The sequence below is a fragment of the Astatotilapia calliptera genome, chromosome 15, assembly GCF_900246225.1.
Source record: "Astatotilapia calliptera chromosome 15, fAstCal1.2, whole genome shotgun sequence".
Classification (NCBI taxonomy): domain Eukaryota; kingdom Metazoa; phylum Chordata; class Actinopteri; order Cichliformes; family Cichlidae; genus Astatotilapia; species Astatotilapia calliptera.
Window position 1 is genome coordinate 19,336,392 of NC_039316.1, and position 26,231 is coordinate 19,362,622.

The 26,231-nt window shown below is 39.3% G+C and overlaps 1 protein-coding gene across 3 annotated transcripts in view; it reads right to left on the minus strand.

Annotated features, from left to right (window-relative positions):
• Positions 1-25,547, minus strand: part of LOC113037547 (uridine-cytidine kinase-like 1) — a 29,621-nt gene extending 4,074 nt beyond the window's left edge. The window contains exons 1-13 of one of the 3 annotated variants that reach the window (XM_026194775.1): positions 25,402-25,547; positions 22,857-23,065; positions 16,778-16,884; positions 16,246-16,416; positions 12,402-12,473; positions 7,832-8,021; positions 7,679-7,740; positions 5,709-5,725; positions 2,138-2,236; positions 1,632-1,725; positions 869-931; positions 551-673; positions 190-297 (exon numbers count right to left, since the gene is read on the minus strand). In XM_026194775.1, the coding sequence (XP_026050560.1) occupies positions 190-297; positions 551-673; positions 869-931; positions 1,632-1,725; positions 2,138-2,236; positions 5,709-5,725; positions 7,679-7,740; positions 7,832-8,021; positions 12,402-12,473; positions 16,246-16,416; positions 16,778-16,884; positions 22,857-23,065; positions 25,402-25,490 (1,404 nt within the window). In that variant the 5' untranslated portion in view covers positions 25,491-25,547. Of the gene's footprint in view, positions 1-189; positions 298-472; positions 674-868; positions 932-1,631; positions 1,726-2,137; positions 2,237-3,884; positions 3,905-5,708; positions 5,726-7,678; positions 7,741-7,831; positions 8,022-12,401; positions 12,474-16,245; positions 16,417-16,777; positions 16,885-22,856; positions 23,066-25,401 lie in introns of those variants that run through there. The other 2 variants (XM_026194774.1, XM_026194772.1) reach the window with 2 other exon arrangements.
• Positions 25,548-26,231: the final 684 nt, after the last annotated feature.

Sequence of the window (26,231 nt, forward strand, 5' to 3'; positions counted from 1 at the left end):
GTAGCTTAGAGAGAATTTAAAAACATCAGCACTTTTTAGGACACCAGTTTTCACCTTTATTTAACCAGGAAGTGAAAGTCTGTTAGCATAACAATGTCTTTTTGCTCTTGGGTCAAGAAATGCAATATTAACCTAGCACGTATTTTGAGGTACGAACAACTGAGCTGTGAAGACGTGGGGCCAACCTACCAGCAGAACTCTGACCGCCATGAGCGCAGCAGCTCCAGTGGACACGGTGCTGTCCATGAGGATGACGTAGTCTTCACTGATGTCTTTGGGCAGACGCAGGTAATGCAGCTGGAGGATGGAGAGAAAAAACAGTGAGAAAGCTTATTAAATCTATACAACATAAAAATCTAACTTGTACAATAATTAGCACTGTGGAAAAAAATAAATCAAACAAGCAACTTATTAAAGAGACAACCCTGTTTGAACAACAGAGTCGAACACGAAGAACCAGCTAGATCTGACATGTAAAATTGTGTTTTTAATGTTGCCACACTGATAAAACTTTTATAGTATTGCCTAAAACACACACACACACACACACCTCTGGTTCTCCTGTGTCATGATTGGTCTGAATGAGGATCTTTCCAAGTCTGATGTCTTTACACACAGCCATCAGAGCCTGCTCCATGGTCTCTCCCGCCCTCAGGATAGAAACACCCGTTATCTGGAAAAACAGACATTTTTGTGAGGTTTATTAGAGCGATGCAGCTTATCTGGACCAGAAAACACTAAAAGGTTTAAAATTTATGTGCACTTAAACCTTCGGCTCCTCCAGATCTTTACATATGTGCAAAATTATCATCTTAAGTTAAATGTCCTCTTATTATAGTAACTGTTAATGTCATCTTAAAGGACTTACTCTGTTACCGCACAGCCTCTTCCCCTCATAGATGCTACCCTGTGGCGTTTCCACAGACACTGACTGCAGAGGAGGAGAAAGAGCCAAGAGGAACAAAAGGAAATTAAAGGCTGAAGTAAAACAATCTTAGCAAAATCCCAAAACGTTGAATCTGTTCATCTGGACGTAGCATTTTCAGTGGGAGAAACATTTCGTCAATCAGTCTGAAAACGCGACGTCCAGATGAATGGATTCAACCTAGCTGGATGACTGAGCAAGCATCAAGACAAATCTTGGCAAGAGTTGATGCTGCTACTATTGAAAATGTTATTAGTAGACTTCCTGTTCAGACCAGAAACGCCAACCTGCTACGGAGCATAAGCAACAGTAGAAAAAATGTGCTCTACAGCAGCGGTCCCCAACCTTTTTTGCGCCACGGACCGGTTTATGCCCGACAATATTTTCATGGACCGGCCTTTAAGGTGTCGCGGATAAATACAACAAAATAAAACTAGTACCGGTACTGAAAAAAAAGAAAATTTATTCATAACACACGTGAAAAGACCCAGGAAAACCGAGTAAACGATAAAAACGATAACAAAATAACGCTGAAAACCGATAAAAACCCTGAAAACCATACATTTCACACCTGAGCCTCAACTCTCGCGGCCTGGTACCAAACGACTCACGGACCGGTACCGGTCCGAGGCCCGGGGGTTGGGGACCGCTGCTCTACAGGAGTAAGAGCAGGAGTTCAGTTAAAAATCTTCATGCAAAAACTCACCTTGAGAGGCAGGAAGGAGAGGGCATGCTCTATCAGGAGCCTCATTAATCTCTTGGAGTAGAAGATAAACTCATCTCGGTTAGTTTCCCTGTTCCTACACAAACACAGACGGCAGATGCAAACAGGATGACCCTCTGCTTTTTTATATTTTTTAAAAAGAAAAGATTTTTTTATGGCCTAATAAAAAGTCAGCACCATTACACTAGCAAGCTCCTGTTTGATTATAATTTTTAAAGAAATAACTTTTAAATATTTTCTTCTCGTGATCCACATCCCAACTGCAGCGGCTCTATAGCTCAGAAAACTGTCACTATAGAAAGGTCCTGTCTCTTATTTTATTTTGAAGTGGTGCCCACAGTAGGCCTGTAAAAACGTGTAAAGTACAAGAGGTGGTTTGGTTGCAAATCTGCAGCTTCACAGGTAGGTGTCTCTAAATCCTACTCACTGGCCAATTTTAACAAGACTTTGCTTGTGAAATGAGCGTATGAAAGAGTGTTCGTTCTGACCTGATTATGGTGTGCATGCCACGGACTTGTGGCGTGCTCTCCATCACGCTGAGGGTTTTGGGTAATGGCTGACCCTGGTGAGCTGAGGCCAGAGCCGATCTGCGGCAAACAAAACACATTCATGCATCCAAAGTAAGAGACGTGTCTACATTCATTCAACTAAATACTTTTACTGGATTTGCAGGTTAACTAATCAGAACCAATCAGTTCATTTTTCATCTCTTTTTTTATTATTCTGAAAGAAAATATTGAAAACAAACTAGTATTGTAGGTTCTGTAACAAATATTTCAAAATGCCAGGTATTGTACAGCTGCTCAAATATGTACTAATACAAATGTAACCTAAAATCATTTCATTAATTCAGGAATTGATTTAATTTGTACTTGTTTTTTTTATATTTAAGTGACATCTAATAATCATCCAGCATAGTGATGTAATCAGTCAGCTGACCGATGAGCCAGAGCTACCCTGATGTAAACAGAAAGGCTTCAATAGATGCACATCAGTTCTCATATCTGCTGTTTAAAAAAGGTTCAAGTGTCATTTTCTGCCTTGAAATATCAAATCTGTAATCAATGAGCAACTTTTTACACCAATAATCACAAAATCACACGACACAGAACGATGCTCAAAGAGGTTATATTAAGAAGCTGCAAACATCTTAAGTCCTACCACTACAGAGAGTGCACTGCTTACAAACACCAACGACCAAACGCTCTGCAAAGCAGACATTTTAAGGTTAACTGATGAGGGGCCGGTTTCACAAAGATAAGCAGAGTTTCCTTTTTTAAATAAATTAGCCAAGGCGTCATCCATCTCACCAGTCTGTGTAGATATTAACTGCTATAATCAGGACTAATGTCAGTGGCACTGCTTCCTACACGAACGATAAACATGTAGAGCGGGCGGCTCTACGGGATTACAGCGTTTGGCCACCCCAGCATAAGCATGAGGCATCTTTGTGTAACTCGCCCCACATTACACGGTTTAACAAGCCTTTTTGATTTTAAAGCAAAAGTCGAGAAAGAAGCTGATTCTGTGTGTCAGCTGCCAGACTTTTAGAAACACAGCATTAAAAGCCTTGCTTTATTTAAATCAGTGTTCCCCCTCAGACACTTCAGGAATCGACAGCATCGCTCTGAGGGGCAAATTCAGAGTGCAAAAGTACATGTCAATAAATGAAGGACTTGATCCTGCCCTGGCTTTTCACCTGATGTAGAGTCTTTAGATTTAGAAACTGTGGACTCTTCAACTCTATTGCTCCATTGTTCGTGGCACTGGAAGCTTTCTTAAATCTAGCAAGGCTTTTGTTCTCAGAACGTTTTGATCATAATGCCAGATAAAAGTTTGCACTTAAATAAATCAATGCGTGCCATGACCTTGAGGCCACAAACAGAAAAACAATAAAAGCAATCATGAAAAAATTAAAAATTTGGCATATGTGGCGCATACCGTTTCAAACACATGCTACTTAGAATACTAAAGAGCAATGAAACTATTCTGCTTCATGCACACTCTGCTGTTGATAAATACAGCATGCTTTGTTTTAATTGTGCACAGCTTAGATTAATGGAACTGTGACATTTGTGGAATCAAACCCAGCAAACGTGTCGGTTTAACTACAGTCAGAATATGTAGTGCATAGTTTAACAAGTTAAAAAGGCTTGAGTGCATTAAATCTAAGACTACAAATCTGTATCTTTAAAGACTACAACAGTGAAAAAAGGTGCACGAGGTGAGGCTCACATATCCCAGCGCATCTTCCTCTGAAGAAGGTGACAGATATTTGTTTGGTGAGATTAAGTGTTTAAAGGTGAAGGCAGGAGGAAACACAGGGAGGAAAAAAAAAAAAAAAAAAAAAAACACACACACACAAAGGGACAAGAGGAGGAAAAAAACAAAACAGAGAAAGGAAGAGAGAGAAGAGTATTAGCAGTGAAACAGCTTCACCACATTGCTGCTGTACAACACCGAAAAAACACATTCCAGCTCTGCACTGAGGAGCACGCTCACTTCAATTTATCTCATGAGTGGGGTTCGCTTAAGGTGACTCAACTTCAGAAACTGGGATTAGTTTCAGTAAAAGCTGTGAGGGCAGCCGGAATTTCTCCACATTCAACAAATCCATCTAAGAGCTGACCTTAGATTTGCTGAACCATTTAACCCACTGAAACTTCAGCTGAAGTAGGCTTGCAAATTCATCTTCGTTCAAGGGTGAACTGAAGCTAAGAACTTCTACTTCTCAGCAGGTTTCATCTCACACATACAGGAGCACATGACCATCTGTGATCACACATAATTTAGGTCTCCACTCCAGCTTTTCTGCAAGTTTACAGCATCCTGTGGACATCAAAAACTGATCTTTCTCCTCTATCCTGCACCATAAAGTCTATTCTGTGCCTCTGGACCAAAACATGTCCCATTTCTTTTTTTTAAATGATGTGAACTGGCACAGGCTTCGCCGAGCTGGCTGCATGTTGTTGTGGTTAGGTGTGAACATGACCTGAGGAACTTCAGCAAACTAGCCAATCTATGTCTGAGAGAACCAAATCAGAATTTGCCTAAGTTCATAACCATGAAAAACAGGTTGTTGGTCCAGAATAGAAGACAGGACATAACGACTTGTCTTCTTCTGACCAATCACATTTGTGCTGGATGTGTTTGCATACAATTCATGTGGAGAGTAGAGACACATTTCTCAGTGATTTTGCTTTTCTCCTTTCTTTCTATTTTAAAATCTAAATATTTAAGCAGCTTAAATAAACAGTTCACAGAACAGGAAGTCTTGGCTCAGATAGATCCTGTTTCAATATTGTTTTATTTTCCAGACAGTATTACATAGTGGATAGCACCTGGCTCTACAAAAACACTCAAATATTGCCTGTTGTCCTGCATTAGCAGACTAGATGATAGTTTTCCAGATTGCTTCTGATCTTATTCACTACCAGGACAAAATGAAGGGAATTTCATTTTCTTTTTCAATTCTGGGATCTCTATGAGACTTTTACCTGAATAAATAAAAGATAACAAGTGTGAATAACTCATTCATTAACTTGTTATCACAATTTCTAAACTCAAACTATGATCAATGGTTTCCAGTGACTTACAGGAAACTATTAAACTCACTATTCAGGTCATATACCGTAGTTATATGACAGTACAAGAAATATTACACACAAAATGTGCCACTGGTCATGACGCTTTAAATGATGTTTAATGACATGTTTTTATTTTAATCCATGACTTGAAAAGTATAGGCTGATTAGGTGTTTTCACAATGAATACATTCAAATATTTCTGCTGAGTAAAACAAATAAAAGATTAAACAGAGACAGAGATGATAAAATCATTATAACCCTCTGACCATTATGAAAGGAAATCGGGATAAAACAGAATTAAGTGAAAAGGCAGGTGAAGCACTGACATGTGTATGAGTTTGTAGTAAAAACAAAACAGTTTAGTCTTTGCAAATAAAAGAGTGAGGCATTCTTGAAAATGTAGTGGCATAAAAGAGCAGAAAAAAGATGACTCTGAGGATGTGGTAATAAAAAAAAGCACCAACAATCGTACCTCACAGTGATCTCACGCTGGAATGGTTACACAGCATTCAGCCAGGAGAGGAGGGGTCGTGCACGTACAAGGAGACACACACACACACAGACACGTGTGTGCAAACAGCGAGAAACATAAGAAAAAAAACAAAAAATGAGACAAGCGGCTTGTCAGAAAAAAAGGATCATTCACAACATAAACCTCTTCCCAAAAGAGAAACAAAAAATTCACAATACACAATAAATGTTTGCCTGTGGAGAGTCGTACATTTGAACAGACAAACACTTCAAGTGTGAACTTTAATTTCATGTTTGGCTGGACAAGAGTTTAACTGTCATATATCAGCTTTTTATGACCACTTCATTTTACTGTAGAAACAACAAGTGAAAACAAGCGAATTATTTCATGAGCTGTCAATTTTATATGACCAAGTGCGAAATAATGTAGTTTAAAACCACAGTCGTGTCAGAAGTACTGATTTAAAAATCTGCAACTTTCTGGATACACAGCACTATGCAAAGGTCTTGAGCCACCCCGTCCTTTATATATCAATGATTTAAAACACAAGCAAAGAATAGTGGTAATACAGTTCAGAAGGCAAAGAAGAGTTGGTATTCTTTCCTTGGCCAACAAAGGAAAGCGCATAATGCCAACGTTTGTACTTTCCATATAAATATAACCATGAATGTGTTTTTTAATTTAAAAAAGGCATATTTTAGTAATTTTAGTAAAGGCAAAGAGAAAAATATACATGCTGACCTGTGTGTGCCCGTCTATTTCTCATTATTACATACTGCACACACGCCTGTGAATGTGACAGATGCTGTGGGTGTTCCGGCAGCGACCATGACTGAATGTGCTGAAGGTGGAGCAGATCATTGTTAGCGGTAGATCAAAAAGTGAGTGGATGACAGAACAATGAGGTGAGCTAAGATGAAGGACACGATCTTTCCTTAAAGGGTCATTAATTTAAGGTACCTACTTAAGACCTCTAACCACGAGGTGTAAAAGGGAAAAAAAGCATAAAAAGACGTCACAAATCTTCCTCCATCACTTCAAATGGCAAAAGGGAAAAGTGTCCAGGAATTTTACTTTCCTGATTTTTAGTACCCTTAATTACTTTTAGTACTATTTTATCATAAAGGCCACTGTCGCTTAACTTCATCCAAACTACTAAAGCAGAGGAGAAAAATATGACATCAGCTAATGTGCTCTACCATCAGACGGGAAAAATAGCAGCATGTGACATCGTGTTATTGTCCACAGCCCATCCTGTTCACCAGGTTTAAATTCCTGCAACTTCTTCCAATTTTTCAAAAGTTCAAGTCAAAAGTCTGCTGTGTTCGCACAACAGAGGCAATCCAGCACAGGACAAATGCACACCTGCAAGTGGTCAAGTGGTGTGTGTCACTACCATGAAGGTGCCAGCGTTCAAATTAAAGTGAAGTGTGTTTTTCATTTTCTTTTTTATAATAGGTGAAAAAAAGAAAAAAAAAATCAAACTTCACCTTATTGTTTGTCCCAACTATGGACCTGACATGTCTGATGAATCTTAGATGTTGGGATGTTTTGGTAAATTTGCCTCCGTCTTTTATTTCTGTATCATTTCCCCCAAAATAAAAATAAATAAAGAAGAATCTTTTGCAGTCAACGCCCCATAGGCCATGTTCACACTATTCCACACCAGCCAGCACCACACTTACTTTGAAAGGTTAAAAAAAGATTGTGCTGAAGTAATCATAAAGGCATTCCCACCTTAGAGTTTTTAGAAGAATATGTACCTACAGTGAAAGCCGGTCAGCAAAATATAAGAAGCTCTATCTAAACATGTAGGAATAGTTAATGCCAGCTTTAATACATTCCACCTGTCTGCAGAAACTACAGATCATAGTATCCTTTATAAGCCCATGCAATTAAAGCTGCAATTTTCCAAAGTAATCCCTCACATCCTCAAATGACAAAATGACAAAATCATAAACATTCCTTACCTTCTCCAGCTGACTGTGTACGTGCTGAACAATCAAATCCAAAGCTACAAAGTTCTCTCCACCTGCACATAAAAAACAAGCAACGTGTAAAGTGCTGATAGAGAAGAGCGCTCCTGTGCTTTTCTATGGTGAACTAAAAATACTGCCACTGACCTCTGGGAACCACAATGTCAGCAACCTGCACAGTGGGCTCAATGTACTGCTCAAAGGCTGGCTTTACAAATTTATTGTACTGTTTGATGATGCCGCTGATGTCCCGTCCACGTTGTGATATGTCCCTCTTCAGCCTCCGTATGAGGCGGATGTCTGAATCTGTATCTACGAACACCTTCATGTCCAGAAGCTGGCAGACAAAAGCCAAAAGGAGGAATCACTCATCGACCTGTAACATTTTTATATGCGCAGTTTTTTGCTTTTGCTGCATTTATTTGATCATTTTATAGTGATTTCATGTTTCTGTATATGTATATACATATTACACACAATGACTATCATTATTGATATTAGGATATTTTTGTAACTCTTTATGGGGTCAATACATTTAAGGTGCTGGCCCCATAAAGGCACCACCAGTTCAGGTTTTATATCAATACTAGTAGCAGGCTTTTCCTGCAAAGTTTTTGGGTATCCTTAAAGTTTAAGCACCTGTGCCCCATTTACTACAGTAAGCTGCAAGTTCTCCTTGATTTGCAAAAGTATCGATAACAGCATCACACACCCACATACATTAACAAGACGCTCCATCAATGGTCCAGTACTTTTTTTTTAAATTGCTGGCAGCGGACATATTTATATCCTCTAATAGCATCTGTTAACATATGTCCGCCCCTAGGATTCTGTTATTGTGGCCATTTCCCTGTAAATAATGGTTATTCGGGCTGAGTACATAAAACTTTGGAGTTTATGTGAACAGGCTGAATCCCATTCAAAGGCATCTCTTTTTGCGCTACACATACTTTACTTATGCAGAGTACTGTTGGATCCACTGAGGTCACTTCTCTAAGGTGAAATATGTTGCAACTTGACTCTATATCTGTATATCTTGACTGTATGTCAAGAAACTTTGACATATAGACTGAAGGAGCTAAGAATCATACCACAAACCTTCCTCATCATCAATGACCTCCTGATCCACAGTTGCCCCTGAAATGTAGCTCTGGTGTGTGTATGTGCTTTTAATTAGAAACTCTGGTGATAAACTAGTGGCTGTAGTGCAGGACACTGCAGTCATTTATGTTTGAAGAGTTCTCTGTAGGCCAAAACAAAGTTTCCGTTCATAGAATTTCTGAAGACGATGAATGAAAGATGTTTTATTCATTATTTTACTGATAGCCTTAGATTACTGTCTGAGCATGAGTAAAAATGACAGAAACAACTCCTGAGAGCTGCATATTTATTTTTTTAAAAGCCTGAACGCTTCTAACAAATGTCACTACCCATCAGTTAGGGAGTGTTTTATATTCCCAGCTCTCTGCAGTAAACACTTGATCTTGATATAGTCAGAATTTAAAGTGGGACATTAAATGTCCCGTTTCCATTTTTTATCCTTATATGCGACTAAAATAACATAACATGACTCTCAGTGAAAAATATTATTAATAGTATTTTTTATCTTGCACAAGAAGGATAAATGTATTAAAGAAGAAGAGGAAGTAAAGAGCACAAATTGCACAGACTTCATTTTTCAGTCTCAATAAAGTCAGTGTCCGTGAAAAGGCACTTTGAGCTGCTTCAATGATTTGACATTTTTACATCGGAAGCTTGACGCTGGGGTCGGGACATGCTGAAGAATCTGAGGAAACACCAGTTATCATTGCAGCTTCAAAGAGAAAGTCAGCCCCGATGCACCAACTAAGCTCCACTAAACTGAACCTCAATTCAGCAAAGACAGAAGACAAAAATCAATGGGGCAGCATCACGACAAAGGTGGGACAACAAGGAGGCAACACAAAGAACTATAGATGACTTTTGAAATTAAAAGAAGTCTGTGTGTGATTTAGAGGAGGACGGCAGTGGGAGCGCAGTTATAACTCAGTTGCACAAAAAGCCACTGGCTGGCAGTTCAGGCTGCTGTAAATCTGACAGACTGACCAACCAAAAAGGTGGCAGGTTGCTGGATAAGCAGTGCTGTCAGCTTGGAGCAGGTGAATGAAGAGTGGCCTGGTCCCAAAGGTTAGACAGCAAGGCTGTGGCTCTAGATCATTTCCTAACCTAGGAAAGCTCCCAGTTTTCTTTTGCCAAAGTGATGAGGCTGGAAAATTGGAAAGTTTTCCTTTGATGCAGCTACAAGCCTTGAATGTGCAATGAGCAATGAACACCAGGGAAATTTGTGGATTCGTTGATGACATTTATGATATAGTAAAGAAAAGGTGGAAATTTGTGGATTTTTTTGGTTTAAGTACAAGTGCAGGATTACACAACATATCATACAAACAATATTGCTGGTGGGTTCAGGACTGGGCATGAATACAACTGAAAAATGAAAAGCTATATCTGTATCAGGAACAATACACAAAATCTTTTGCTCTACACTTACTATTGTTCAATCCAAACAAAAAATAATCTCAAACAATTTTTTTTTTAAATTAAAACTGCACATTTTTCTACTGGAAATATGCCTAAAAATGAAAAACCAAAGAAAAAACACCACTGGCTCGGTGTCCAACGCTGTCTATGCAGATGGTTTGTGCCAGCACTGCTTTGACTTCAGGAACTACTTCTTTTGTTTTTAGCACGGACAGGTCAGATGTCATTTTAAAGACCATTTGATGTCCATTCTCACATAAGATGGTCTTAATGGTACCACGTGCACCTACTTTGTGTATTATGTATTGTAAGACGAAACCTTGAGCCAAAAACCAAAACAAGAACAGCTACAGAGCAGAATTTGGCACAACTGAAGTTTTATTTTGATTGGCTTCTAATTGTTTGAAAATTAAATTCTTTAAGATTTATTTTGTCTCATGTGACAAATGCATTACTGCAGCCACTGTTTGTGTTTGACAGGATAGAAAGATAAGGACTCCAAGTTAATTCAACTTGATTTTAAATAAAATATAAAATAATATGGAAGGCACGTGTGTATTATCCAAGAAAATCATTTGAATGAACCCTTCACTGATGTAGTGAATCAAATAATATTTTTCTGTGCTAGTAGTGTTTTATTAAGCCTAAATAAATGAACGGGGGAAGCGAGATGGAAAAGATCTATTATAAAACATATGCAAATTTAATCTGCAAAAACAGCTACTGACATTTAGAAAATACATATATCAATCATGATTCAAATTCAGATCAACAACATACAGACAAAAACATGACATCTTTAGAAAATCCAATGAATAAATTATCTGAAAAACAAGCTGCTTCATCACAATAACTGAAAATTCCTCCTACTATGAAGCAGTCTTCCATAATGATCTGCAACACTGACCACAATGGTTTGATAGCGTGAGAGAAGCACCAAATCCTATTATTAACCATGTCCTTTTGCAACCTCTTGGTTTCTTAAAGGAAACCTCTTTATTAGCATATCGGATCTGCAGCTGTAATTGAATTCAATTACAAGAATGGACAAAAAACACCATTGATCACATGAGACGCTGACTGCTATTAACTTAATCAGATGGTAATCAGCTACACAGCCGGGTCTCAGGAGAGGCTGCCTGTCTTATCATCACAGTCCAGCTCTCCTGCTCTCTCACACTCACTCATACACAATAGAAGAGGCTGGAGAGAGCGACTGCAGGACTGATTAGCAATGAAGAATGCCTCTTTTTATAAGTGTTTATTCCCTCTGACCCTCAAGAGCATTGCAATGATGGCAATGTCTCCTTAGCCTCCTAGCACTAGTCTTCTCTACACATCCATAAAAATGGATGTAAATATCAGCTTTAGGAGCCTAAAAAGCAAACTTTTCAAATAAAGCTTAATTTGAGTCAATTTCTGCATCACATCTTATTTTTATAGTCCAGATAAATATACACACACCCTCCTACCAGCACATCACCCCTGTTCTTCAGGAACTTCACTGGCTCCCTGTGAAATTCTGGATAATATAAAAACTTCTTCTGCTCACCTTCAAGGCCATTCATAACCTCGCACCTCCTTAACCTTTCTGACTTGTTAAGCACCACCTTTTCTGCCCGCTCACTTCAATATTCTTCTATCCAGCTTGCTGTGCCTTCCTTCTGCCTCACCACCATGGGAAGCAGAGCTTTTAGCTGCTCTGCTCCCAGGCTGTGGAACGCTCGACCCCCAGATATAAGGAACACTGGTCCTTTCCCATAGTTTAAATCTCAACTCAAAACCCATCTGTTCAAATCTGCATATTCACTGTGAACCCACTGTTTGTTAATTTTATCTTGTGCTTTTGTTTTATTGTTCTTCATTTTGTCATTTTTCCATTATGTGTTTTATCCTATTGTAAAGTGTCCTTGGGTGTCTTGAAAGGTGCTTTATAAATAAAATTTATAACCATTATTATTATTATGACATAAATATGAATATACACTCAACTTCTTGTTAACACTAACCAGCCAATCACATCTCAACAACTCATTTTAGCATCAACAACGAGCTGAAGTTCAATCCAAGCATCACAGGTGATTTAAGTGATGTGGTATGTGGCTGTTGGTGCCTCAGACACGCACATTCGAAATATTCTAAGGAAGAAAAATGTAAAAGAAAAGTAAGTAAGTGGAGGGGATACTGATATTCTTACCTTGAGCAGCTCCTTGTTGGCGAAGGCTAGGATTCCCTCAAAGATGACAACATTAGCACCATACACAGTTTTCTGTAAGAGGACAAATTTAAGGACAGGTTCACATTTTTCCCCCCACTTGAAGCTGCACTTGCAGTGTGTTCATGTTGATTGTACTGGTGAACACAATGTTTCTTAGGTTATTAGTTACAAAGGGATAGGGGTCAAAATCCTCCAACCCCGCACTGTGTGGACACCTTGAACTAAGTGGTTCATTAACTAAAAATAATTTCAGTGTCATAAGTGAGGATATGAAAATTATTCACAATTAATGAGCTACAACGAGTGTGAAATTAAACATTTATGATACAATACGGATGCGTTTTAATTAAGAAAAAATACACTTGAAGGTCAGAAAGAAGTTGTTTCCTTTTTTTTTTACCCAAATATATTTTTAAAGTATTCATTCTTCATGCTGGTCATTTAATGTCCTTTTACTTTGAAACACAAAAATAAATCGAATGTTTTGTTTATACAGTTAAATTTAAGCTGTTAACTATGGATCGAAGAGAATTAGAGATGTCTGTAAAATAGTCTTCTTCCACACAAATTGAAATAATCCACCTTTACTTTTTGTTTTGGTTATCCAATTCAGAGTCAGAGGGTGAGAGTCAGGGTACAAACAATAAAATAAAAAGAAATATATGAAGAATCTATGCGATATTTTACATTTCAAGGCACATGAGTTCTGGTTTAATCCAAGTTCAAAAACACAAACAGCACCACTGTAAGTTGCAAAATTGTCCTCCAAACTATTTGTGATATCACAAAAACCCAAACATCTGGCCACATCTTGGACTGTGACTTAAAAAAAACTTAAAAAAAAAAAAAAAAGCCTGCATCTACTTGATTCTGTCAAATTGTCCTGGTCACATACAGAACTGGGAACAATAAGTTTAAACTTGTGGGTTGTCTGTGTTTTCTTTGTGAAACTATGACTTGCCAGATGCACAAGCCTGGACAGCACACTGCTGAAATCTGTGACATATGCAAATCTGGTCTCCTGCTCTCAGACATGAAACCCTCTGCTTTCAGATAAACATGATTCCTGCATTAACTCAACGTAAACCAAAGAAAACTATGAGACTTAAGCAGTTATTTTTTCTTTTTAAATTAAAGGAAACACAATATCCTTGGTAAGGTGCAATAAATGAGATAAAAGACACTGCCCAAGATAACACAAATCTACTGTATATAAGATGAAAGCATAAAACACATTTACAGATGATTTTTATTTGCCTTCAGACTTTTACAGATGTCAGTTAAACACTGTCACTTGCATGTGTGTGCATGACATACAGCCACTGACGCACAAACACAACCTCAACCCATGTTTGCTTTACTAACTTATCTGATGAAACTCACCCAGAACCAGTTTTACTACCAGGCGTTTGAGAAAGAGGTTAATAACCGATTCAATCGCAGACAAAATGGTGCAGAGTATGTCACAATCCTATTACCTTTCCACGACCAGCTTCATGCTGAAGTCAATAGGCTGAACACTTTGCTATTGATTTTGAGAAAGAGCGGCGAGAGAGGCAGAGGCAGTGTGCACAGTTTGAAAGAAAGTGAACTTTAAACAAACAGATGAGTGTTTATTGATTTATTCATTTCCTCCTTCTTTACTAAGAGATGATTTAGTGGCTCTTTAAAATACTTAAGTGCCAGTGCTTGAAAGAAAGAAAGAGAGAGAGAGAGGGAATGTGACCTAAAGTTTTACCAAAGAAGAAAAACTAAGTTGCTCGCTCTTGTCCATCTGTATTACTGCTTTATAAACACAGCCTGCAGCTTGATGGCCCTCGGCACCCTTGAGGCCTGAGTCTTAATTACATCCTCCCCGTTACAAAAGGCCCATAAAATGATCTCAGATCTGAGGCGATTTCCCATGTGGTGTTGTGGCTTTCAGCCATGAAATTACATCGCAGAAAAATAGACAGTGAGCTATGCCTGATTGATTCCTCACAATGCCTCTGGGAGGAGATGCTGGGCTTAATGTACTGTACCCTAAAATCCTTAATAATTAGCAAATTAGCAAGCATCTGAATTTTCACCAGCTTAAATAACTGAAGCATCCCCAGAGGTGTTAGGTGATTTGTAGCTGTAATGTTCATTTTTCTCCTCTCAAGTGTTCAGTGCTTTTATTTCAATGAAGACAGACTACACTAAACTAACCGAACTCAAGTGAGTGGAAAACTGCTTCTCTTCTCACGACTTTGACACATTTGGGAATATTCTAATAATACACATTTTTATCAAGTCATCAGCTTCAGTAGCTGAAATAGCTCACAAGTTAGTTTAAAGCAACAACGCCACTGAAAACTACTCCTCTATGTGGAGTAAGGCAGGGACTAGTAGGTGGTTTATGGGAGCAGACCAAGTGTTTCTATGTCTTCCCACTGTAGAAACCTCGCTGGTGTCTCATGCTTAGGCATAACTGATGACTCTGTTCTGGTCAGAGTTTGCACCAATCACATGAAAGTCACAAATGAAGTTTTTCTTTTTCTTCCTGTCAACATCGTGTTTTCACATTAAAGGAAGCATAGGAGGGTTTTTTATGGAAAAACAACAGAAAGGTTCAGAATTCAATAGAAGTTCACTTGCATCTGAGACCTCTGGAAAAATAGTCACTGTCGAATATATTTAGGAGCACATTTGCAAATATCAAATATAACATATTCAGCCTAAACTGTTTTTTAAAAGGCTGAGTGAGGATGTCTATGACACACACACACAGGCTGCAAATACACGATGTCCCCACCCAGATAGTAAACCCACACTGGGAGGAAGAGAAGCTGAAAACAGCAGCGCCTTTTATTGTGATTGCCATGAAAACCTTTGCACCTAAAAAGCCAATAAGAGACAGTGGGGGGAAAAACATTAAACTGGACATTGCCTGCTGGCAGTGGGCATCCTAAAAACTGAGAGGGAACAACAACATTAAGAACCACTTTTAAAAAAAAAAAAGCACAGCAGAAACAAGACCAAGAACAGCAGCGCAAAAATGAAAAGAGCTCAAAACTAAGTCAGAAATTGATCTATATGGTGGGCGGGCTTTTGGACTTTGAAGATTAAGTTCAAGGAGATTTTTTTTATTTGATTTTATTGATTAGCATTCAAATATCTCAGAGATCTAATGTCAAAGACTGTGAGTGAAGAGAGGAAGTGGTGCTGAGAACAAAGCAGTGAATGTGAATACTCTCTGTCTGTCTCACAGGTAGCTGAGATATCAGGTTTAACATTTATACAGTCCTGCATGTCAAAACAGCTGATCCTTCATCAGTAGACCAGCATCCCTAATCTTTGTGTAAACAAACAAGCAGCAGCCTGAAGGACCTTTTAGTTCCTGGGAAAAATGTTCCTGAGACAAGCACTCCTGGGGGCTTTGGATAGGAGACGTCTGCAGATGACTAGCCAAGACCAACCAAGCAAAGTTATGGGAAAAACATCTTCTGTTATGCTTTACGAGTGTAATCATCAATTACACTTAATCTGTTTCATGAGGACTTTGTGGATGGGATTTGATCACATGACTGACTGAAATTTGCAAAGTGTTCACAACAAAAAGCAGATTATTCTCAACTGAACCCTCCCCACTTTAAACCAGAGTACAGAGCACAATGTGACGAATTAAAACACAGAGGTAAACCAACCAAAGCTGTAAAACCTCTGGAGGAAAGTTTGTGTTAAAAATGCAAATGACAGTAAAAATGGTGCTCTGATTGGGGGAAGGTTTCAGTTTCAATCACGAAACTGAAATTTTCAATCACGACCCAACACAGTGTTAAAGTTAATCAGAGGGTCTCACCCATTCTTTGCGTCTGGAGTGAGTGGTGAAGTCATAAACTGGCACTTTGATGCTTTTTCCCTTCTTCAGCTTTCTCAGGATGTTGACCAGCAGCTCAAAGTCGAAGGCATCGGGGTGATCGAAGTTGTACTCATTTTTAGCTGCCAGCTCCTGCTCTTCTTTATTCAACACCTGAATGACAAAGAGATATAAAGAAGAAAGGAAATTCACACACTGCAAACCAACTGAGCCCTTTGGTTTCAGGTATTTCAGGTGCCTGAGATGGATTTTACCGGCCAGTTTGCATTATCTGTTTTCTTGGAAAAAAAAATCTGAGAGATGACAGATATCCAGTCACAGAGGGCTAAGCAGTACAATTTATATTTTCAGCAAGACTCTTTTCAAATCAAAAAGCTCATTACTTATTGTGGCTTAAATACAGTATGTGAAATAATAGTGTGTCTTGACTGCAGCACTAAAGCTGCTAATGAGCTAAAATGCTATTAATCACAGTACTTATTTACACTTCAGTGCTTTCAGCTGCTTTTTGTACCTTGTAGAAAGAGTCCATTGAAAGCAGAACCACCCAGGGGACATCCAGCGCCTCAATTATCTTATTGGCTACTGTAGTTTTCCCAGAGGCACTTCCTCCACACAGACCTGAAAACGATGGAGAGAGAGAATCACAACACTATTACTGACGGATAACGACAATCTGCTCGACTAGTGCAGAAACGTTAGTCTGTTATGTTAGAAGCAGACAGCAAAGCTTTCACTGGATACTTTTCTTTAAGTCAAAAGTCCAACACAATTCTTTTGATAATAATTTTACTTCTCATAATTTCTTCCACCACTTCTCTGAGGTGCATGAAAAGGAATAAATGAAATACTTGGGATTAACAATGACTGCAGCATGAAAGGCACCCAGGAAAACTCATGCAGAAACATTTTATTCAACATCTTGATATCAGGGACAGCAGGAGTAAAAACGCAGGACATCCCTCTAATAAATTAGCACCTCAGTCTATTATATGAATGTCAGTCACAGTTATGCAGTTTTATCTAAAAGGCAAAAAAGTCATGTCATTCATAATTAGGGAGACTTATCTCAGACACTACTGGGTCAGTTTGACTAATGGAAAGATGTGTTTTAAAATATCCTTCAATCCTTGAAGGCCACTGACAGTAACGCTGTGCAGAATAATTAGGAAGTCAGAATTTCACAGTTAAAATTACTTGCTTGATTTCCCACTTGGAAAGCCTCAGCAACCCCGTGTGCCCCGCAATCCAAGTTGGCGGCACTGAACACAAACAGTAATACAACTGTAACACTTTTAATCTGCAGTGCCACTGTTATGTATTTGTGACTCACTAAATAAGCCACAACCTCCTGAGAACCGAGGAAAAACATTTTTCTGTTTAACTTTCTTGGTCCACTACAGACATAATGATTGGTTGGGACTCCGAGCACTGACCGAGCTCTATCCATGAATGCGCTGTGGTGGTGTTTTTAAGAACAAAACGAGTATAAAAACATTTATGTATATTGTTAGTGATACCTGAATGGATCTACCTTGCTAAGAACCAACACAAATCCTGTTTTCTGTGCTTTTTCTGGAAAACGGTAACACACTGGAGTGACATCACTCCTGTGTTCCAACATCCAAGTTTGGAGATAAATGTTACGACGTCAGCTAAAGATAATCCTAATCCAGTACTTTTTTTTAATTGTTATGGGACAACAGACTGCAATGTTCCTGACCTTACTGGTACACTGCTTCTGTTTCCGATTCATTTTCTGTTTTCCTGGCACATAAACAGAGCGTTCTCTTTACAACTTTGGACACACTGTGCAGATTATGACCCAGGTGATCATGTCTGACAATCATCCCAATCATCTATTTATCACTGCTTTCAAGTTAAAAATCGCCAGACCGATAGATTTTTGTTGCATTTAAAAAAAAGCAGAAAATACTATTTTGTTCATTAAACAGCTGAAAACCACAGGAAAATGCACAGATTTCTATTAAGCAACTATATGAAGACTAATCATTCTTATATGTAGTCACCACAGCATTCTGACCCAGAAAAAAACCACGAGACAAGTGTTTATGCAATAAGTTTAACTGTACGGTTGTTATTCTCAAGCTCTTTTCAAGCCTAACATATGTTGAATGAACTGATGAGTTTGTTTGACACAGATGTCCACATGCTCCATTATTAAAACTGTTACACTTCTGTTACACATGTTATCTTTTCTCTGACTGCTCTGATTGCTATCAGCAAATGTCCCCTGACCACATTATACAGTTCTATTCAAATTATCTGTGAAACGACACCAAAACATAAATGCAAAATCAAAATGTATTCAATATCAAGAATTAACCTGACTGCAGCTGCCTTAATAACTGCTGTCACTATTTATTTAATAGCTGATTGGTTTTTTCATTAATCACTGACACATTCAGCTGTCAGATGCCGACAGGTGGTGAGATAAAAGCATAAAATCAATTATCAAAATTAGAGCTCTTACTGACCCATTACAGTGGCGTAATAATGGCTTTACGTATTTGGGTATACAAATTGGTTAATCCGAGGATCAAATGTTCAAACCAAATTATATCAAACTGTTGGAGCAAACCAAACTTAACATTCAGAGATGGATGGATTTTCCATTATCTCTCATAGGGAGAATTAATGTTATTAAAATGAACACTTTGCCTAAGTTCATTTACTTATTTCAATGTCTCCCTACAAATGTTCCTAGAAGTTTCTTCAAAGAAGAAATTAATAAACTTATAACTTCTTTCATATGGTAAAAGAAAAATCCAAGAGTCAAACTCTCCTCCCTACAGGCCCCATAATCAAGGGGAGGACTTAGTTTACCAAACTTTAGGAACTATTATCTTGCCTCCCAGTATCGATCAATTTGGATCTGGCTACATGCAGAGAGGAGTGAGGTTCGATGGGTTCCAATAGAACAACATGAGGTGAACCCCATACTATTAAAAGATGTTCTATTTTTAGGTACAAAAAAATGTCTATCCAAGCTCACAAACAATTTGATAATATTAACCACCTTCTGCGCCTGGCAGGAATCCCACTCACTTCTGAAAATAAATATCTCTTTTCTTAGAAGGACACCCCTATGTGGCAACCCTGATCTCTCTCATCATATTGCTGACCCAATATTGCAGGGATGGAAGGACAGAAATATTTGAACTGTTGCCGACTTGTACAATAATGATACATTTATTGACTTTCAACAACTAAAGGAAAAATTCAAACTCCCAGGACAAAGTTTCTTCAAATTCCTACAAATAAGAGATTGGGTCAAAGAGAAATCCAAAGGGTTATTCCCCGAGATACCAAAAGAAACTCTTCTTGAAACGCATCTTTGCACCAAACCATGGAAGTCAATAAAAGGAATAGCATCATCTATATATGCTATTATCAATGAAAAGTTACCTGACCATAACAAAGCGTCTATAAAAAGAAAATGGGAGACAGACCTGGGCCATGTCTATGAAGAGGTAGAATGGCACCATTTATTGGAACAGGCACAGACCATGTTAATTTCTACAAATCACAGGCAAATGCAATTTAATATATTTCATAGGATATATTACACCCCTTATAGGTTACATAAAATTGATAATAATTATTCCCCCAAATGTTTGAGATGTAAGGTAACAGATGGTGATCTCCTGCACATGCTGTGGAATTGCCCAGTGAAGAGGTCTGGAGACGGGCCATTGAAATAATCTCAAGGGTAATGGGGATCCAAATTGAACTGGACCCAAAACTATGGATTCTAGGTGACACAGGTTCTATCAATGTGAATTACCATAACAAATATTTTATTTTACTTGCGAGTACTGCAGTGAAAAAATGTATTCTGCTACATTGGAAATCTGAAAATTCTTCAACATTGAGACACTAGATTAATGAGCTAGCGTCCTACTGCACAGCTGAGAAGATATTGCATGATGTAAAAGGGAAATATGGAACCTTTGAAAAAATTTGGGGGCCCTTCCTGGCAGTACTACCGTCTTTGGACCTAATAGATCATAGAGATGACGCAAATCCCCCTGGGCCTGCCTTGATTTGATCAAGGCCTTCCTGACTCGATTTCCTGAATGCTGCAGTTTTATCGTGGGGGATGTTGATTCCTGTGCATGAGAGTTTCTATAGATAGGTGTAAATATGGGCTGTCTGGATACACGAATGTGATGAGGTTGAGAGCCATACAGGGGTAAAGGGGTGGGGGGATGGTGGGAGGGGTTCACATGATGTGTTTTCTGTTTTCTGTTTTGCTCCCTTTTTCTCCTGAGTTCTTTTTTGTTTGTTTGTTTGTTTTTAAAATTATGTAATTATCAATGTTGTTATGTTATTATTATTATTATTATTATTATTATTATGCTTGTATTTTCTGTGTTTGGTTTTCAGATGTCTGAGGTTATCCTTGAAAGGCATAGATACAAGAGTGTGCACCTGGGAGTGCTTCTGTGGTCACAATGGCCTGCCATGTTGTGGTTATTTGTTGATACTTGCTCTGTCCCATAGTTGTGAGTTTTCTGTTTGTTTGTTTTTTGCTTTGTTTGTTTGTTTTTGTTTGTTTTCCAATTTAAAAATGAAAATAAAGCTTAGGGGGGAAAAAAACGTGTCCTTTCTGCTTCACATTTAGCCATCATCTGGATGTGAGGTTAAAAAATACTGAACGTGATGGCGATGAACAAAAATCATGCAACACGCTTTATGCTTAAGAGTGCAGAAAAATCTGTGAACGCAAACATATTTTGAGCTGAGAGACAAAAAAGAAAACATGAAACCAATGGGACAGATGTCTAAAATAAAAGTCAATCCCTGCCTCACCTCCCTCGACCTCCTGGGTTAAAGACCAAAACAGCAATCTTTCAGGAAAACAATCCTGGGAACGGGGCCAGAACACCCTGCTGGCTGGCAGGAGCGGGTGAAAAGCAGGATGAATTTGCTGTTGTGTCTTTGTTGGTGCATGTGTGTGTGTGTGTGTGCACACAGGAACAGAAATAGCCTACAGAGCTGCTTCAACGACATAAACAACTCTTGGTGACGTGTTGAAATGGGTTTTTTTTTTTTTGCCCTGATAAGACTCATCGGGGTCGAAACTGCTGACTAGGAAACCGGTCAAAGAACACTGTGGGGCTGCTTATTTCCCGATTACAGCTCTGAAGATGTTCTAGAAATACTAGCTAATCCAAAGTATCACAAGCTCCTGCATAGACAAGAAATTCTCAGCACGTCACCCAGCAGCAAAGCCTAGCCACTGGAAAATCCTGTTAAAACAGATAAAACTGCTTTTTCTATAAGCAATAAACCCAGACTGTAGAGACAGCAGCCACCTTTGATACCTATGAGGCTTTACAATGTTTTTCTGCCATTCACTTTTGCTTCCATCCCTAAATCCATCTGTTCCTGCAACCCCAGTACTTTATATTCTCCATTGTTTCTTGGGACCAGATCAGCACAGTCCCCTTATGTTACACAGACTGCTCCTTTAAATTGGGGGCCACGGTACAGTCGAGTGTGAAATTGTAACCAGTCATTGCGCGCCATTGACGGTAACAGATTGCCAACTAAAGATAATGTCCACCTCTCCCTCCACCTATCACCAGTCATGCCAGTCTGATGCGTTTAAGCACGGTACGCTGGCTCTGCGGCTGTTAAACGTGCACAGGCACACACAGGTTTAGTGTCTCTGTCACGCTCATTTTACTGCTGCTGGGACTTGTCCCGATGCAGATATTTTACTGAGCTGATCAGCAAGATGGCAGCCTGCTGTAAATGCACACACAATGCACCCAGAGCCTCATGAAAATGTTAGATTTCAGTCTGAGAAAATGCAAAGTTGCTGCCCAAGATAACTGAAATGTCAGTTCATTTTGGTAAATAATTATTTGTTTTATCAAGTAACAAGACTAAGAACCAGCAGCCATGCAAACATCGCACTAGGGATGTATTTTGGCACAGCAGTGTTTAGACTTAAATGCCAACAAGATCTCACATATGCCTCCTTTCCACCAGCAGCGAGTGCTGAGCCAACTTTCCCTCAGTGGCTGTACAAAAAGAAAAGACGCCACATTATCGCGGGTCTGATAACCAAATACTTACACAGCATTACCTAGCATGAGTTAGGCAAATATTTCTGGGAATAAAACAAAGACTGACCAGAATCTGCTGACTGCATCTGTACAACACAGTTGCAAAAGCTCCTCCCAAATTCCAGTGACATCACTGGTTTTATTGATAGTGCGCCTGTTACAATTTTTTTTGGCAACTAAAACCAGTTTTTTCTTTTGTGTGTGTGTGTGTGTGTGTGTGTGTGTGTGGGTGGGGGGGGGGGGGGGGCTCTACATTCAACAACAGCACCATGGTGGTCAAAAATAATAATATGATTCTGTCCCCAGGTATAATGTTCATTTTAATGCACTAGCTACAGGGAGCGGACGAAAGCACCTGAGATTTTTAATCTGGAAAAACTCAGATAGCTATATTATTGATAGACTCTGGCATTCACTTCCTCCTCATCAGAATGCCAGGAGAATGCTTGGCATAATTTTAAACAATTTAAATGAAATAAGATGTTCTCTCACCTATAACGAAGGCTTCTTTGAAGGTTGTCCCAGTGACATTATACCAAGGTGGTCTGCCAGCAGTGTAGATCGTCCTTTTACTAGTCCTCAGCAGAGGAGGCTCTGTCTTGGACTGGCTTGTAGTCCGTTTTCGTGGCGATAGCGAAGGGGTCAAAGGACAGCGGGGGACATGGTTTGAGAGGCCATCCAAGGAATCGTCACCACTTCCACTGGGGTAAAAGAAAGGAAGGTAAGCGAGCAACATTTAACCCTTTTAACAGGTTTTTAATTAACAGGTGACATTAATGGGAAACTAGGATTCACATGTAAATAAGTATATATCACGCAATGTGTCCCTTGAAGGCTACACTGGACCGGTCCCCAGGCTGTGATGGGGCAGGACTTATAAAGAGACATGACAACCATTCATATTCACACCTACATCCAATTTAGAGTCACTAATGAATCTAAATATGATCTGATATGGGTGAGATTTACGCCATGGAAAAAACTGGACAGGGGTGGGTCTGTCACATCATATCACAGCAGCAATGCAGTTATGCAGCTTCAAATAACACCAACAGAAGAGACATGTTTGGGCACCACAGGGCATTGTATTTTGAACACTCCTCTACATTTCAGGTCTGCGGCTTGACTTTCACCAAAAAACAGATTGTTTGCGTATTTTTAGGCAAGCAAAGAAACACTTGTGGGATGTTTCCAAAGTGCTGTGAGATCATTTAAAGTAATTTTTAGACTCATACTAAGGCTAAGTCCTCATGTTTGCCTGCTTTTTGAACAGTTTGTGTTTGCAGTATGCCATCAGAGATGCCTTGTTCGCTCATAGTGGACCCCCGCTGCTGCTCCAATACAGGCATTTTCATTTTTACAACATATCTGCAGGTTTATGACCACCATTGTGTCAAAAGTAGCCTTTTTCTAACCAAAAGAAGCTCAAAGATGTGAAGCTATAAATGGGTATAAAAAGGGAAAACATTTAACTAAATATATTCAAAATATTAACTCTTGGGAACCTGCAGATACACTGTTGTCCTGCAGAGAGAGAAGAGGGTCTCTGCTCACTCCGGAGACCCTCTATGAACTCTCCTCTTCACAGGGAAGCATCTGCTGTCGGTGTGGTTGAGGGGGAGGAAGGGGGAACTTGCCGGCCCTCCCCAGGAAATCACACCGCTGCCCTGGACACAGCATGACACTGGGTGGGGAGCCACCATTCACATGAGTAAGGCTGTCATCATTTGGCTGGACTTTATGGTTTACAAGTCACTACAGTTTGAACATGCAGTCAGTTTCTCAGATCGTATTTAGAACACTAAGAAAGCAAGTGTGAAAGCTTCACCACAAGGTTTCACTTCACTAACCAGTGGATGACCACCTACTGGCTATGTCCGTTTTTTATTTATAGTCTAATGCTGTAGCTCAATGGCAGAGAAGGTAGGCCATTAAATATTAACTTGTAAGCCTGCAGAAATAGGCAATAGGTTGCTTTTTGCAGAAGCAAAATATTATGCAAATGTAACACTTTTTAGGCTGATTTATGATTTTATGGATTTCCTTTTGGGGGTTTTTCCCGCTTCTGTGCTTCATGCACATCTTTGTCCCTGTAAAGATAGACACCTAACGTAGATAACTCGCTGACCTAATGTAAATACAAACTAAATGCAACTTTGTATTTTATTTACAATCAGTGCAGCCAAGTTAAAAGAACACCTTCACAGTAACCATCAATTTTTTGAGTGGTTGATATGCATCAAAGTATGCAAGGATCCAAGGTTTTTCATTGGTGCAGTGACATTTCAATGATTCAAAAACTCATGCATTTGTGCATAGATTTAACACCCAGCTGCACTACAGCTACACAGCCAGGTCACCAAGCTGCCAGACAGACACCTGATCCCCAGCACATCCTCAGTGCTACGTGTTATGAATAAGGGGGCGTTAGCAACAAAGCAACACTAGCTTCCGTTGTGATACCATATGGTCAGTGAACATCTAGAAACTGGTGGTAATTAACAAAAACAGACCCTGGTTAACAGTAGCCATTCCTAAAAATAAACATTTGAAATACACAATTTGAAAGTGAATATTTTTTTTGAGATGTGATGGTTAATACGGCCGAATTTAATAGGCCGCACTGAAAAGCTGCCGAATACTTTTAAATGATGAATAAACGCTTTGTAAGTTGAAAACGTTCATAAAATCGTCATTTGTCGCATTAGTCTTGCATACAGAATGAGAGGATCTGTACAGATGCTTATGGAAAGAGACGAGGGAAGAAAGTGTTGATGTAACCACAGATAAAACCTCCATAGAATATTTTACGACCGGGCCCAGGTCTCTCTGTCCTCACTTAGGTGTTTTTTCGCTAATTCTCCCATGTTCTTTATTAAGCTTTTGTTCTCTGCACCCACGTCAAAACACAATGCGTGGGTTACACCGAGTGTGGCAGCTAGCTGGACTAGCTAGCTGCCAAGAGCAGTTTCCACCGCGGGGCTCGACAACACCCCCGCGTGCCACAACAGCCATATTTTATTCCTTCCTTTTTTACCTGTCTGACCTCGACATGGATCTATCCCCTTCCGTCCCTCCATCTGTCTGCGGCTCATCCGGTTTGCTGTCGCTGCTGGTTGCTGCCATGTCTGCTCAGTCAGCTCAGCGCGGCGCGGCGCGGAAACCAAACACTGGGAGCGTCGTGACGTCAGCGGGCGTAAACTAAGATTGTGTTCAAGGTAATAGAAAAAAACCCGAAACTTTTTTCCAAAATTATTTCGAGGATAGTATAAAAGAAATACTATCTCCTGGTTTAAATTTAACAACAACAAAAAACACTAATAATGTATTTAAAGACTTCTATTTATTTTAGCTACTTCTATTAAGGGTTGCCACAGTGGATCATCTCCATCGCACCCTATTCTTAGCATCCTCCTCTCATGCCAACTCGCACCCGTTAATCTCCTCTGAGGTTTTCTGTCCGGTGTATTCATTATACATCCACTGTACATGTCCAAACCATCTGACCCTTTCCTTAACTTTGTCTCCAAACTGCTCATCCTGAACTGTCCCTCTTTCTAATCTTGTCCATTGTGGTTGCCCCCAATGAAAATGTTAGTACCTTCAATCTGCTCTCTCTCTTTTTGTCAGGATCCCCATCTCCAAGCCATACATCATAGTAGGTTTCACTGCCATCTTGTAAACGTTCCCTTTCTCTCTTGCTACTATCATTCTGTCACAAATAGCCCCTGACACTTGTTTCCACCTGTCCTACCCTACCTGCACTTTCTTCTTAACCTCTCTTGTGCACTGTCCATTTCTTTACATGGTTGACCCCAGGTGCTTAAATTCATCTACCTCCCCTACTCCTGCTTCTTGAAGCTTTGC